Source organism: Pteropus alecto, unplaced genomic scaffold (genome assembly GCF_000325575.1).
Source record: "Pteropus alecto unplaced genomic scaffold, ASM32557v1 scaffold50, whole genome shotgun sequence".
In the NCBI taxonomy this organism is placed as follows: Eukaryota; Metazoa; Chordata; class Mammalia; order Chiroptera; family Pteropodidae; genus Pteropus; species Pteropus alecto.
Window position 1 is genome coordinate 6,590,759 of NW_006431918.1, and position 14,701 is coordinate 6,605,459.

A 14,701-nucleotide genomic window follows, 5' to 3' on the forward strand; every position below is an offset into this window, starting at 1 on the left:
ACAGAATGTGAAAACCTTTGCATCTTCTGATAGTCTAGCCAAGGTCCAAGAAGTGGCAAGCTGGCTTTTGGAAATGAATCAGGAACTGCTCTCTGTGGGCAGCAAAAGACGACGAACTGGAGGCTCTCTGAGAGGTAACCCTTCCTCAAGCCAGGCAGATGAGGAACAGATGAATCGTGTGGTAGAGGAGGAGGAGCAGCAGCAGCAGCAGCAAAGACAACAAGAGGAGGAACACACCGCGAGGAATGGTGAAGTCGTCGGAGCAGAACCTAGACCCAGAGACCAAAATGATTCCCAGCAAGGACAACTGGAAGAAAACAATAATCGATTTATTTCAGTAGATGAGGACTCCTCGGGAAACCAAGAAGAACCAGAGGAAGATGAAGAACATGCTGGGGAACAAGATGAGGAGGATGAAGAAGAAGAGGAAATGGACCAGGAGAGTGATGATTTTGATCAGTCCGATGACAGTAGCAGGGAAGATGAACATACACATAGTAACAGTGTCACAAACTCCAGTAGTATCGTGGACCTGCCTATTCACCAACTCTCCTCCCCATTCTATACAAAGACAACAAAAGTGAGTATATTTGTCTGCTGTGCACTTGAGACATTTTACATATCCATATTAATTGTAATAAAACTTTTCTCGCAGTCTTTGTATTACTGCAAAATTATTAGATATGTAATAATAAAGTGAACTAATTTTTGTTTTACCGAGGTATTAGAAAATATTAGAAATAGAAATGCTGATAATGGGATAATTTTATTACAAATGGAAGGAAGGTAATTGATCCCATTTATTATGATGAAAAAATCATTAATATAAAATTTTATTATAAATTTTGTCCTTGAGACAGAGATTAGTAAGGTTGTGTGCAGTGGAGAAAGTTGAGATGAAACATGATTTGTGTAAATCAAGTAGTGAAAATCTAATTTACAAAATGCAGCTGGTGGGGTGGGCTATTTATTTGTGTTACACCAAGGCACAAGTTACTGGAAGTTACCCCAAATTGGTTTGCTTACTATGACTATGATAATTAAAATTTATACTTTGTAAATAGTCTTCAGTAGTTAAAGAAGGTGAAACTACAACCTGAATATTAATTAATATTTGTGTTTTGGGGAAATCCGAGTTGGTATTTTTAAAAATTATGAAGTACTAGACACTGGCATGTTTAAGATTAAACATTTTTCCTATATTATAAAACAACAGGAATGCATGGTGCTATCTTCACTGTTTGCTTTCTTCTAGAATTTATTAAAATTAAAATATTTAGGAACAGCAGAATAATTGGTTTTTCTTTGACTTCATTTCAGTAGAATACTCCGTTTACTTCTCAAAGGGATTTGAAGATTTATTATAGGGTAACCAAACCATTCTGGTTGATATTTGACTGTGAAAAGTAGGAGATGATGTGAAAGAGGCACTTAGATTTCCTACTTTCTGTCAAGTTTCTGCCACGACTTCCCTTTCCTGTAGTTTTCCTTTCTCTTCTCATTCCTGGGGGATAACTGTGTTGTATCTGCCTCCTTATTTCATTTAGCTAATGGTAGCCCTTGGAGTTAGCCATAGACGTATTTTAAAAGGTGGGCAGTTAGATTCCTGTCTAAACTGGAGGAATCTTATCAACTCAAGGACTTGGCGATTAATCTAGTGCTGAGAAAAACAGTTCCATTGGATGTAGTTCCTAGAGGCTATGCCAGAGATTAGGCCCTGGAATACACAAGCCAAGTCATACTGTCATTGAGTCCAGTATTTATTATCTTTGCTACTGGATAGGAAGGGAGGTGACGAAACGTTAGAGTCCATCTGAACTGGAACGAGGATGTGATTGGGCCGCTGCTGTAAATTTGTATTTGCCAGTACTTTGTTCTTTCAAGTGGCATGTGGGCTTCTTTCCTCAAAACGTTCCTGGATACATATCACTTAAAATTATGGTCATGGCAAGGGGCAAAGATTATGGAAAGAAAGAAGTAGCATTATTCCTCTTACTACCCAATCTTTCTATTGTATTGTCCCTGTCTCCCTGCCTCCCTCCATCAAATTATAGTCAAAATGGAATGATATTGTGTCTGGGCTTTGCTTCAGCAGGGGAGAAAATGGAGGCTATAGATTGACCATAAATTGCCAGTTGTTGAAACTGGGTTACAGGGACATGAGCGTTCATAGATATTATTCTGTATATTTTTCAAAGTATGTTTAAAGTTTTCCATAATAAAATTTTAAGTTGTGAAGAATATGCACCCCCCCACCCACCATCATAACCAAAGTTGGAAATAGGAGTTTTCTTTACATACCGTGGTCTTGTTGACTAGCTCCTAAGTCAAGTAAATGATAACTTCTCCTCTACATTGAATTTTATTTTCTCTGTATTTCGATGCTGTTACAGGACATTTAATACAGTATCATGCCCTTTTTGTTGAGTTAGAATTTATTTTAATCAGTGTTTTAAGCAGTATTGCTATGTAATGGCCTATTCAAAGAGAGAAAGTAAAAAGAATTATACTTAGGATGAATGAGATATGTAACAGCTTCTATCCCCCCCCGCCCCCCAACTCAGGTTTCTAGGCCAAAGATCTTTGTTCGTATGCTTTCTGGTTCTTTATCATTTGAAAATTAGATAAAAATCGTGAATATCTATGTAGAGTAGACTTACGAGTTAAATAATTCTTTGAAAGGAACATTTTAATTTGGATGATAACTTATTTTAGAGGCATTAAAATAAATTTTAATGTAGTAATTTATCCTTTTGACTCCTCTTATTTATTTTTAAATTTTGTGGTGAATCATTGATTTAGCCCATAAACAATATACAAACCAATTTAGCATTCTCTCCTTTAACTTAACTTGACCTGGAATGAAATATCTTAGACACTTGGCTTAATACCTGAATTGCTATGTCATTTTTGCTTCAGCATGTGAAACATAAACTCTTTCTAAAGCATGTTTATCCTCAATTTCCCCAGCCTGTCTTTCGTTTATATTTTATTTAGTTGGTTTGACCTAAGAAGGAACTGGCTTAAAGTGGTTCCTTTTGCGGTTTTCATCCATTTTGTCACCCCCTCTCCAGGTGCTGATGGAGCATCTGGAATCTCAGCCACATGGCTCTAACACTCCCGGCACCTGTGACCCTGCTTTGTTGGTAGGGCGCAGACCTCTCACAGAGCAGAGTGCCCAGCTTCTGTCCCCATCTCCCTCGGACTAGATGAGAAGAGGGAGTTCATATCTCTCCTCTTTTTTTCTGAGGGTTCGGTTGGACAAATGGGGGTTTAGTATTTAATTGCATTATCTTATTTAAGAAAGTTAATTAAAACAGCCTTGCTGAAACGATAACTTCTGTGACATTTCAAAGACAAGAAAGCTAACAGACCTTTTTCCAAAAGAAGTCATTGTAATGATTGGTATGAAAAGTTCCAGCATAAAGATTTGATAGTGCTTTATTTTTCCCTTCAAAATGAAATCATAAATAGAACTTTTAGATATGTCTTATATATAGTTATATAGTTTCCTTCTTAAAAACAAACTATACTGAATTTAAGTCATTTTTCCTTGGTGACTCTTGAGTTGTGAATACAAATTATAGTTTTGTACATAAAGGCCCCAGGCGTGGACTGAGTATTGATAGCATCAGGGGTAGATGTGCGTATGCGTTTGTGTGTATACGTACATATACACGTATATACATGTGTACATGTTTTTAATATACTTATGTTGAGGTCATTTGCCTTCATAAATATGGCAAGAAGAATATAAAACCATTTGATTCCCAAGACAGCGATGCCCTCTATGACGGTGGATTTCAATCTGAAATTGGCCTGTTATTGTTTCTTTCCATTCCTGAAACTCTTCTTCAGGATCATTCCCAGAGTACTTTACTTTTTCAACACCGTTTTTAAAATGTCACCTAAAAAGAAAATGTTAATCATGTATATAAATGTATTTAGTTCAGTAAATAGAGAAAAACTCATTATTTCAAATACTTTATTTTGGAGCTGTTTTAAGTTCTTGATCATTTTACACATAAGACACTTCTGCAAACACTACCCTAGGCCACAGTTTCAAGTCCTCTTAAACTGTGACTTTTGAGAAGAGTAGAGGTATAATAATTATTTTAAAAATTCCATTTTTAAATGTTTTACCCAACATACCTTTCAGTGTTATTTTTTGGCGGTTTCTTAAGCATCCCCTGTGGGCAGCTAGACTTACTTAATTGTCATTCCTGAACATACTCTATATGCAAAAATGATATTAATGAAAAAAATCATTTTTGGTCCTTCCTTACTTTGGTCTTTTCTTTGAAAGTATGTTGAAAAGTATCAAAACTCTTAGGACAATGTTTTTCTTTTTCCTCTAGTCACCAAAGATATGTTCTTCTGGGAGCCTATGGAAATAATATACATTAGAAATCACAAACTGTCTTAATGTTTAAAGTCAAGAGTAGTATCAGTCAAGAATTGGTGATTATTAAGCCCATACTGTTTACAAGTTCCTATGGCAGTAAGTAAGCAGAGATTACAGAGAGACCAAATGATTCACCTCACTTGTCACATCACACTGTGACAAGAGATTGTAATCTAGATCTACCTAATTTCAAAAGAACCCTTTTCTTTCCGTGTGCTATGCTGCCCCCTCTGGTAGAATTTGGCAAACATTACTAAAGATTTTCAGCAGAGCTATAAGTCTGTTTAGGTTCTAGACTACGTGGAGTGTGGTGGCTTTCTAATGCCATGCCACATTTGAAATCACCAGAGCTACCCTTTGGAAAGCACAGAGAGCTCAGTTAAGTGCTTTTCTCTGTGTATTTAACAAACAGTATTGAAGATATGAGGACTCGAGGCTAAAGTTCTAACAGGAAGATATGACAGTGAAATTTGAGACTCGATAACAGACAGTACCCTCTCTAGAGTCCATCAGATATGCTTCTTAACAGGGATTGTGTGCTGGCTGTTTCTATCAATTCGATTAGTTTGCCTGCAAATTCTAAAGTCAGTTTGCTTCCCCAGATAGGAATGCCCATTCTTTGATTTTAACTTCCTGTGTCATATTTAAAACAAAACAACAAAATAAAACTTATTTTCTGAACGGATGCCCAACTCGTATTTAAGAGTCATTTTATATGTTTAATGCAGAGTAACAACTCATTTTCTATTAAAATGAAAATCAAATGAGGTTACCCTTACACCAGGTCTTGTATCCTCTTCAGCTTTTTCTGAAGAGAAACATAAACATGTTTGAGCACTGATTTCTGCTTCCTTCATGTCTAAGTGCTTTCCATCTGTTCTCACATAACTTAATTTCTACCTCAAATTAGTCTTTTTTTCCCCATCCTAAAACTAAACAGTTTTAAAAAATCTTTTAAGAAGTAAATGTTTATTGTTTCTAGTCCACCATCCTCCAGCCACTCTCTTGAAACAGAGCGACTGGGAAACTTTGTAGGACAATATGGCTAACATCTGACATCGAGTAAAGACCGAGACAGTGTTGACTGCTCCAGGAAGGGCCCAGGTCTTGTCTGGTTCTCACAAGACAAAAGACTTAAGTTCAAATTTTGTTAGGTGTAGACATGTCCAGAGAATAAAAAGTGCTATGTAAGGCAGTCATCTTATAACATCCACTAATAAACATAGCCCAATGGACAGTCATGTCTCCTACCCTCATGAAGGAGGACAAACTGGAAACATTCACCCAGCTCAGTTTAACTCAATTTTGAACAAATAGAGAGGAAACTAGAAGTGGAGGAAACGGGCCACACTGGAGAAGATAGATTTCCCCCTAACATGACAGAGTGATAAGAGTTTTTCAGATTTGAGCTTGAATTCTGATTTGCCTTTAGATAAGTAATCTCAGTGAACTGTTTCTTATTTGTAAAATAAGACTATATAATACCTACTTCTCAGAGTTTTTGTAAGAATTAAGTGAAATAACACGTAAAGCAAGTAGTGTAGTGCCTGGGACACTCGGGTAGTTTGCAGATGTAGGCCTGCAACCTCATTTTGTCTCTCTGTTTCCTAGCCCTTACCCTTGAACTCACAGAACACTTCATTCTCCATAGCAGACATCAATTTATCTATGTATTTTTTTTTTTTTTTACGAGCTTTAGACTTCATTCATCATATCACCCTCTAGTGGAAAAAGATATAAATAGAGAAAAATACATATACTTTTAAAGGGTACACAGGTGGATTAGGAGCATACAATAATAAGCTAGGCCAATCTTTAATAAAAACAAAAATGGGACATAAATTTCCAAAGGGATGCTATTTACAGATCTTCCCAGTTGATAGATATGTACCATTTCCTTTTTTTAGAATTTAAGTCAATTTCTCTAAACTTTCTTCTTGTAAGACGTTTGTATATTTAAATGCTTTGTGAATCTTACAATAGAATGCCAAAGTGAATTTTATTTTATGGTCAATTTCGAATTAATTCTTATTAGTGTAGTTTTAAAAATGTTTGTTAACATTATTTTAAATCATAATAGCTCAAAATGTTGGTCATGTTTAAATCTGGTTCAGTGCAAGCAATTAAAGATTATTTATCAGTTTGATTTATCAGTTTTCATTTTAGACCAAAAAAATGGTCTTCCCTCAGAATAGAGAATTAAAAAAAAATTTAAGTGTTTCATTGGTTTGTGCTTTATGCAGATGATAAACTTCTCTGATGTATCCACAAATACCACAAATAGTTATCCTCAAAATGTTCCTGAGGCAAATTGTTTGATAAGTATGTAATTGCAATGACCTAATCTGTATCAATGTTGTTTTTGTTGATGATAAGGATGATAGTGTGATGAGAATAAAGGAATACATCATGATAGGTTCTGTTTTAACCTTGGTAGACAGCTTCAGAATTATCTCAAGCTCTCGTCATTTCCCCAGTCTCGCGTCTGCCTTTTTGTCTATTGGGCATCATCACCTTTAAGTGGTTCACTTAAAACTACTGTTTCTTTCTTCATACCAATTTTTTATTCTCCTCCCCATATTTGCAATCTTTGCTAATATCCTGGTCCTCTGGTCATTTGGTGGAAAATGGTTTGGCTTTTTCTTTTCATCTAAGCCTATTGGTCTACTGAAAGTTTAACAGACTTGAACATTTGGACTTCCATTTTCTTACCCCCAGATATGTGTAAGATAAAAATTGGAGAGTCAATGTTTTAAAATGTTAGGAGCATCTTTGCTTAGATTTCTATTTGCACTAGGCTATAATGTCATGTCCTTGACAATGAGTTGTCCGTATGAATGACAGGATGAGTTTTTAAATGAATCTTTACTTCTGTATAGATCTGTAACCTCAATCTAAATATCTGGTGCCCCATTTCCCACTGATGAGGCCAAATTCATAAGTGGACATTGAAGTCTTTCATTATCTTATCATAGTTTCTTTCAATCTGATTTCATCTCCATGCTCTACTTGATTTTAATGACTTTGCTCCCCTCCAGCTAGCCAGAGCCTTTTAAACCAAGGCCAAATTCCATGTCTATATTTACACCTTCTTAGAATTACAAAATTCAATTTTTTGAACCCATTGTTCATTCTCTACATTGCACAGTTCATTTGGTATTACCTTGTGACTCTTTTGTGAGTTTCATCTTGAATTTATATTTAATTCTTTTATACTTTTGAACAGAGGAAATTTGATATATTTGTTTCTAGTGCTGGTTCAGGTTGAGAATTGAAGATTTGCAAATTGTAATGTGAACAATTCTTATTTCAGCTCTTAAGATGTACCCAAGCTAGGCTATAAATTATGAATAGATATGCCATTTAAATTTAATTTAAAAGTCAAATATTCAATATAAAGATAGTTATATTGAGGAATAGTATAATCCAGTTAGCAGTTCTAGAGTAAGACTCCCCTGAGGAGAAGTTAAAATCTCAATTTAAGAACCATGTTACTAAGATGCAGAAATCAATTGAAAGTAACTCGTACAGACATTGAAAACCATAGTTTTAAAGAAAATTTAATAATAGGAAAGGGATTACAAACATAATGTTTACAAAATATGTAGAACTCAAAACTATGTATGTAATACGAAGCAAACATACATTAATCTATATATATGCATGAGAAAAGTTCAGAAAAAATTAAACCAAATGTTATCTCTGAATGTGGTGGCATTATTTCTACTTTTTAAATATACTCTTCAGAATTTCCCAAGCTAACTATTATTAGGGGAAAACACTATACCTGCTATAAACAAATTCTTACTCTACTTAGTCTGTGTTTTTTGTTTTTTTGTTTTTTTTTTTTGATAGCTTCCATAATGTATAATGCTCTAATGGAAGATTGGATAAAAAGACATCTCTCACAGGGAAGAGCATCGTATAATGATCGCTTCATGAAAATGCAGCAGAATATAGTGGAGAAAGCAGTGAACTCTTTAAGAGTTCTTTGCATAACCAATTCTTCACACCTTTAGGACTTAGGTGCCACGTGGCAATTCTCTAAGGTCACTTACCACACTATTAGAAGAATAATTGTTAGCATGGTGGTATCTTTCCTTATTTTTAAGACATTTATTTACCATGTGGTTTCTTTAGACTTACCTGAAGCGGCCTTGATAGCACTTTTGGCTTTCCATGAAACATGACTATCTTTAATTTTAAAATCTTTCTGTGAGCAGTTTCAGTCTGTCTTTTAAAATACAATTCTAAAGCACTTTACTAGGAAGCCACCAGTGTTTTCATGCCCTCTCCCATTCCCAATCTCCCATTTCTTCAAATTAATTAATATATTTAAACTGCTTAGGTTTTCCATCCTAATTTTAAGTTTCCTGAGATAGAATCCGAATTGGAGGGGACCTTCGAGATCACCAGTTCCAAACCTGTGCCCAGCTACTTTATCAATAGAGTTGGGCTTGAAAATGAAGTCATCACTAGAGTATACTACAGTGTGAAGTAACATTGTATTTTTTAGACATTTCTTTTTGTTGATCTGTTATTCTTCTTTGGTCCTTGTTCTTCCATCTAATGCATAGCTCTTCTTATAGGAGAAGATTGCTGTCATATTTATCCATCATCTTTTCTCCAGATCAAATGCCATCAACACATATTCCATGATCACCATCCTGGTTGTCCTTCTCTGGACAAATTGCTTTTGAAGTGTTGTGTCCTGTAGTCAACGTAGTGCTACTGAGGTATAGTAGAGCCAGGCACTCACCTGTTGTTATTCTGATCTTCATAATTACAATGTAGGACAGCATTGATAATGATGATATCAGTAACAATGATAATAAGTCATTTATTGAACACTATTTACTATGTACCAGGACACTGTTAAATGCTTTATATGTATATATATAAAATCTCATTTAATCTGAAAAATCTTGTGTATGTAGGTTCTAATTTTTATCCCTACATCAAAGAGGAGAAACAAGTGATGAGAGGTTAAGTCATTTGTCAATGGTCAGTCAGCTAGTTAAGTAATGGAACTAGGATTTGAACCCAAATCTCATTTTGGGTCTAGGTTGCACTTTTGTTAAAATTTGAAAACTTAATGAAAGAGTATTAATAATTTTAGAAGGAGGTGGGTTGTGGAATAACTCATGAAGCCAGCACCTTAACATCTGTTTTCATGTCCCCCAAACTTGTCACAACTTCATCTCTGTTCCCATGGTGTATTTATTATGACTCATATAACATTGTATTAAAATTGTTTTTCTACCTCCCTCCTATTCCTAATAATGTAATTCATGTATAAGGCACCCTGATACCTAATAATTTGTCACTAGATAATTAATGAATCCATTTCTACATGTTACTTGCCAGTCCTTGACTACGTGGATACGTATTTTGCATAGCTAGGGTCAGTGTATGCACTATTTTGCATTCTGGCTTCTTGCAACATCTATGTGTAGATTTTTGTGTAGGCATAAGTTTTCAACTCCTTTTGGTAAGTACCGGCGAGTGCAATTGTTGGATCATGATTGTTGCTAAGAATATGTTTAATTTTGTAAGAAACTGGCAAACTGTCTCCCAGAGAGCCTAAACCATTTTGTATTCCCACCAACAATGAGCGAGAGTTCCTTTTTCCACCATTTGATGATGTCAGTGTGTTTTGGCTTTTGGTTTTTTTGTGTAGTGGCATCCCACTCTTTTCATTTGAAATTCTTTAATGACGCATGATGTCCAATATCTTTTCATATGCTTGCTTGCCATCTGTATGGGGTTTTTTGTGGGGTGGGGGTGGTGGTGGTGGTGAGGTATCTGTACAGTTTTTTTTTGTTTTTTAAATTCGGTTATATCTTTTCTAATTGTTAGATTTTAAGAGTTCTTCATATGTTTTGGATAACGGGCCTCTATCATATTGTCTCTTGCAAATATTTTCTCCTAGTCAGTGGCTTGTCTTATTCTCTTGACATTGTCTTTCACAGAGCAGAAGTTTTAATTTTAATGTTTAAGTTATTAATTATTTCTTTCATAGATTGTACCTTTGGTATCTAAAAAGTTACCACCATACCCCAGGGTATTCTAACTTTTCTTCTATGTTATCTTCTAGGAGTTGTATAGTTTTGTGTTTTACATTTAAGTGTATGATCCATTTTGAGTTAATTTTTTAATGTGCATGTCTAGTTTTTCCATTATCACTTATTGAATGGACAGACTATCTTTGCCTATTGCATTGCCTCTGCTTCTTTGTTCCTTTGTCAAAGATCAGTTGATTCCATTCACGTAGGCCTGTGGGCTCTTTATTTAGTTCCATTTTGTGTGTGTGTGTGTGTGTGTGTGTGTGTGTACACGCAACATTTTTTCTCTTAGGGTAACCTGTGGAAATCATTGTGGGCTAGCTTTTCTCTGTTGAATCATAACCCTGGTATATAGATTAGGCAGGTAATATTAGGCAGAACTGTGGTATTTATGGTCAGCTTTTTTTTTCCCCCCCTTTTTAAATTTAGATCATTGACAGACCTGATTCTGTGTCTTATAGGACCTTGTACTTTGCATTCAGAAAATGCTTAAAAAAATTGAACTTCCAGAAAACAAAGTTTTTAAGTGTTTTTACAAACATAGTCTGGTTTAAGTATATTCTACTTAATGTGAATGTCTTTGAGCCTAAGTACCAGACTTTAAATTTGTCCCTATTAGATTTTCTATTGTTATTTAACATTGTGCCTCCATCCTCACCCAGCTTCCATTTTGGCTCCTTCCTTACCAAGTTCCTCCTTACTAAGATTAGTTTGTATTAAGATTCTGTCTTCTAGCATTTTCGTTGTCCCTCCCAGCTTTGTAGTTCTCAGTTCGTATGTATCCATACTCAAATAATTCAATCAGTGATATCCAGTGAGGAAATGAAAGCTAGGTTGAGACCTAAAAGATAGGTAGAAGCAGACCGTTTTGGGGAAGCTGTAAAGAAATGAAAATAAGTAGTCATAACTTTTTTGAACAGTGGCAGAAATTTTAGATAAGTGTAGAGCCTCTCTAGGTGAGTGTTTGAATACATTTGAATTATCTGTAGGGGTTTATGTCAGGAAATTTGTTTAAATTTTCTGTTTATATCCTGTTTTTTAATGCCTACTGATGGCTAAGTGGTACTTTGGAGGGTTGTTTGCAGCATTTCCATGCCATAGGCAACTTACCTTTCCTTGACATTTGGAAGATTAATCTTGATGCTAATTACAGGAACCTCACGAAACATTTTTGTGGTTTCTAAAGTTTTAACTTAGAAATATTATTTGCTTAAGGAAGTGAATGACAGGTGGGGGCGTAATTTAGATCTCGCTCGTACAGCATCTCCCATCCTCTTCTAAATCTGCAATATGTAAACAATAAATATAAAAAATACTTTAAAAACTTAGATCCATTCTGAAAGCAGTGTTTTACCAATTTTAATTTAGACAATAATACCAATTTTAAACCTTTTCACCAGTGATTACAATCTTAAGAGTCTTATTAACAGGATTCTTTTCTGCTTGTGAGTATGCTTTTTACTTTGACTCTTCTCCTAAAGTCTCAATTCCATCTTCGAACTTTCTTCTGGGGAACATAACTTTTATGTATTTCATTGCTTTGGTTGCTGTAACAAATCTCTATTATCTATAAATTATGATAAAGAGAAAAAACAAGTTTATTATTTTTTTTGTTTCTTTTTGAAATTGCCTTAAATTTAATACTGTTTAGTTTTAATTGAGAAATGCTGTTTCTTCCCCATTTAGGATTGGGTTTTTTTTTAATTAGAAAACTTTAAAAACATTTTAGAATTCTTTCAGTAGACACTCTAAATTTGGATATTAGTTCAAAAGAAGGCACGAGGAAATAAAGCCACAGAAGATAACAATATATTTAGATTTTTGTAGAAGTCGTACATGAACCTGGTTAGCATACTTAGTAAATCAGAGAAAGTATTATTTTTCACTATGAAATATCATATATATAAGAATTAATTACTACAGAATTCATCTCTTTCTTCATTGAACACTAGAGGGCCATATAGTACCTCATTGCTATTGACAGAGCTGCTTTTAATGTATTTAAATATATTTCATAAGTGCTTATCTCTTCTACTTTGTGTTCTAGTACACTATTTCTTGCTTAGAATTTGAAATCAATAATTGGAATAATTATGTGCATTGTCGTATAATATGTGAGATACCTAGGATTGCCCCTTTTTTAACCAGCAAGTAACATATCTTCATTTTGCTATTTTGAAGCAACAGTGACCACAAAAAGTGAAGAGTGAGCTTTTGAATAAATGTACACAGACTTACTGCGCTTTGGCAATACTAGAATGCTTTTTGAAGATTTCTCAAGTATCTGCACATAAATGCATTAAAAACAAAAAGTCCTGTCACTGTTAGTTGTTCTGGGCTTCCTAAGCATATATGTGAGAAAAGCACAATCCCTCAAATCTTGTTTAAATTTTTTCTTGTGTTAGCATAGAAGGTAAAATTGCAGAATGTAATCACCCGATCATCCTGAACTAAAGAATGTTTGAACAGATGATTCTTCTTCCTCAGTTTCTTTTGGTTGCTTAGAATGAAGAAATGAGAAATATCACCTACAGGACTCAAATAGTGTGGATGAGTATAGAAGGTCATGATTGACCCAGTAAGATTGCTCAGGCTCTTATGAACGACAGGGCAGTATGCCTTTCCTAAAAGGTGATAGTGTTCCATTTAAAAAAAACAACATTGTGCGGGCTCCAAAAAACCTTTCCTTGAGCTACATTTGACCTGTGGATAACTGTTGAGTTTAAAACCTCGTAAAGAGGAATTCAACATCCTAAGTAGCATCTTGAGTTAAAGTTTTATTTCTCCCTTAGATATACTTTAGAGAGCACTTCACATTATTAATTTCTATATTATGTTTCGGGGAGGAAATAAGGACATTTTCTCTTTAGCTACTATTTACACTTTCTTTTTTATGAAGAAAGATTAGGATGAATTCTGGGGAAACACTGCTTACACCTAGAGGGAGGGTGTGAAGGAGGATCATGTAGCAGAGAAAAGAGACAATAATACATTTAAAGACTTAAAAGAGTCTTATCTTTTGAGTTTTTCTTGCTTAAATTTGTTAATTTTATTACACTTGATCTTAGCCGAAAGGCTGAGAAGCGATTTTTTAATTTTAACATCTTAAAGTTTTTCTTCAGATTAGTTACTATAATGAATTAACAAAGTTTCAATGTTTAATTCTAAATTTTACTTAGGAGTTAGTCCTCTGGATTATTGGTGAACTTTGTTTCAATTTAAAGTCATTGCTATGAAAAATGGTATTCTCAAACTGATAAAGTTATATTTTGTGTGTGTTTGCTGTTTTTTTGTATCACTACTACTTTGTGAAAATCATATTTATTGCTGTATTTTGACTGATTAACATGAGTTGAAATGATTAAACATTGAGCCTGAATTTCCATCTTCTTGTTCAGGTAATGAAATTAGCTGTTACCAGCATAATCTATTTGGTGAATGTTAAATGGTCGAGTGTAAAACAAGTAAAAGAAGAGTTCATTCTCTGGATATGGTAAAAAACACAGGATCTGCGCCTTCCTAGAGAAGGAGAGATATTTATTGGACGCCATTGATAGACTGAGGACATTGAAGTATTGTCTTTTAAACATGCATTTGGAGAAAACATTAGCTTATTAGTTAAAATTTGATTCAGTTTAACGATACTATTGAGCGTTAAAAGAATGGCCATTTCTCTTCTAAGATGTACCACGATTTAATACTAGCTTTTATGGGAGTGGTAGGAGGAAGGTAGGGAGCACATTGTTATGGTAAACATATACATCCACTCTAAGAGCATTTCATTTCAAAAGGTTAATGGGGAAGTTCCCATCACAGAATTGAGGGTATGTGGTATTTTACAAAGGTAAAAGATCTCTTTGGTTCCCTCAAAAGTCAGAAGGTTTGGGAAAGTCAGGTTAGTATGAGTACTAAAGATATTTCTAGAATACCACCTGTATTGTAACTAATTTCCATCAGTGATTCTTTGACTGCACTGAAATGATTTTCAACCAGAAAAGCTTCTTAACCTCACCTTTCTGATATCACAGTTTATATGGGACACAAGCTAAAGAGGCAACAGAAGCCAGAAAGGTAATTTAAATGAATGAAATGGACTAAACACAAGACCCAGGGAGCCAAAGCATCTCTAAAGTGGGGTAACTGTGAAAATTGCGATCCTGTTATTGCCATATTTTCCATTTTTCTAAAGTCATTGAGATTCCAGATTTTTAGATGATAATATCTCATTTTT

At 34.6% G+C, this 14,701-nt stretch overlaps 1 protein-coding gene across 7 annotated transcripts in view; it reads left to right on the forward strand.

The window, feature by feature from the left end:
* Nucleotides 1-14,701, forward strand: part of FBXW7 (F-box and WD repeat domain containing 7) — a 177,784-nt gene that overhangs the window by 93,033 nt on the left and 70,050 nt on the right. For all 7 annotated transcript variants that reach the window (XR_003044445.1, XM_025042752.1, XM_025042757.1 and 4 more), the window contains one exon: nt 5-580. Coding sequence is in view for 6 of the 7 variants with exons in the window: in XM_015585103.2 (XP_015440589.1) it covers nt 5-580 (576 nt within the window). In the remaining variant the exon portion in view is untranslated. The remainder of the gene's footprint in view (nt 1-4; nt 581-14,701) is intronic.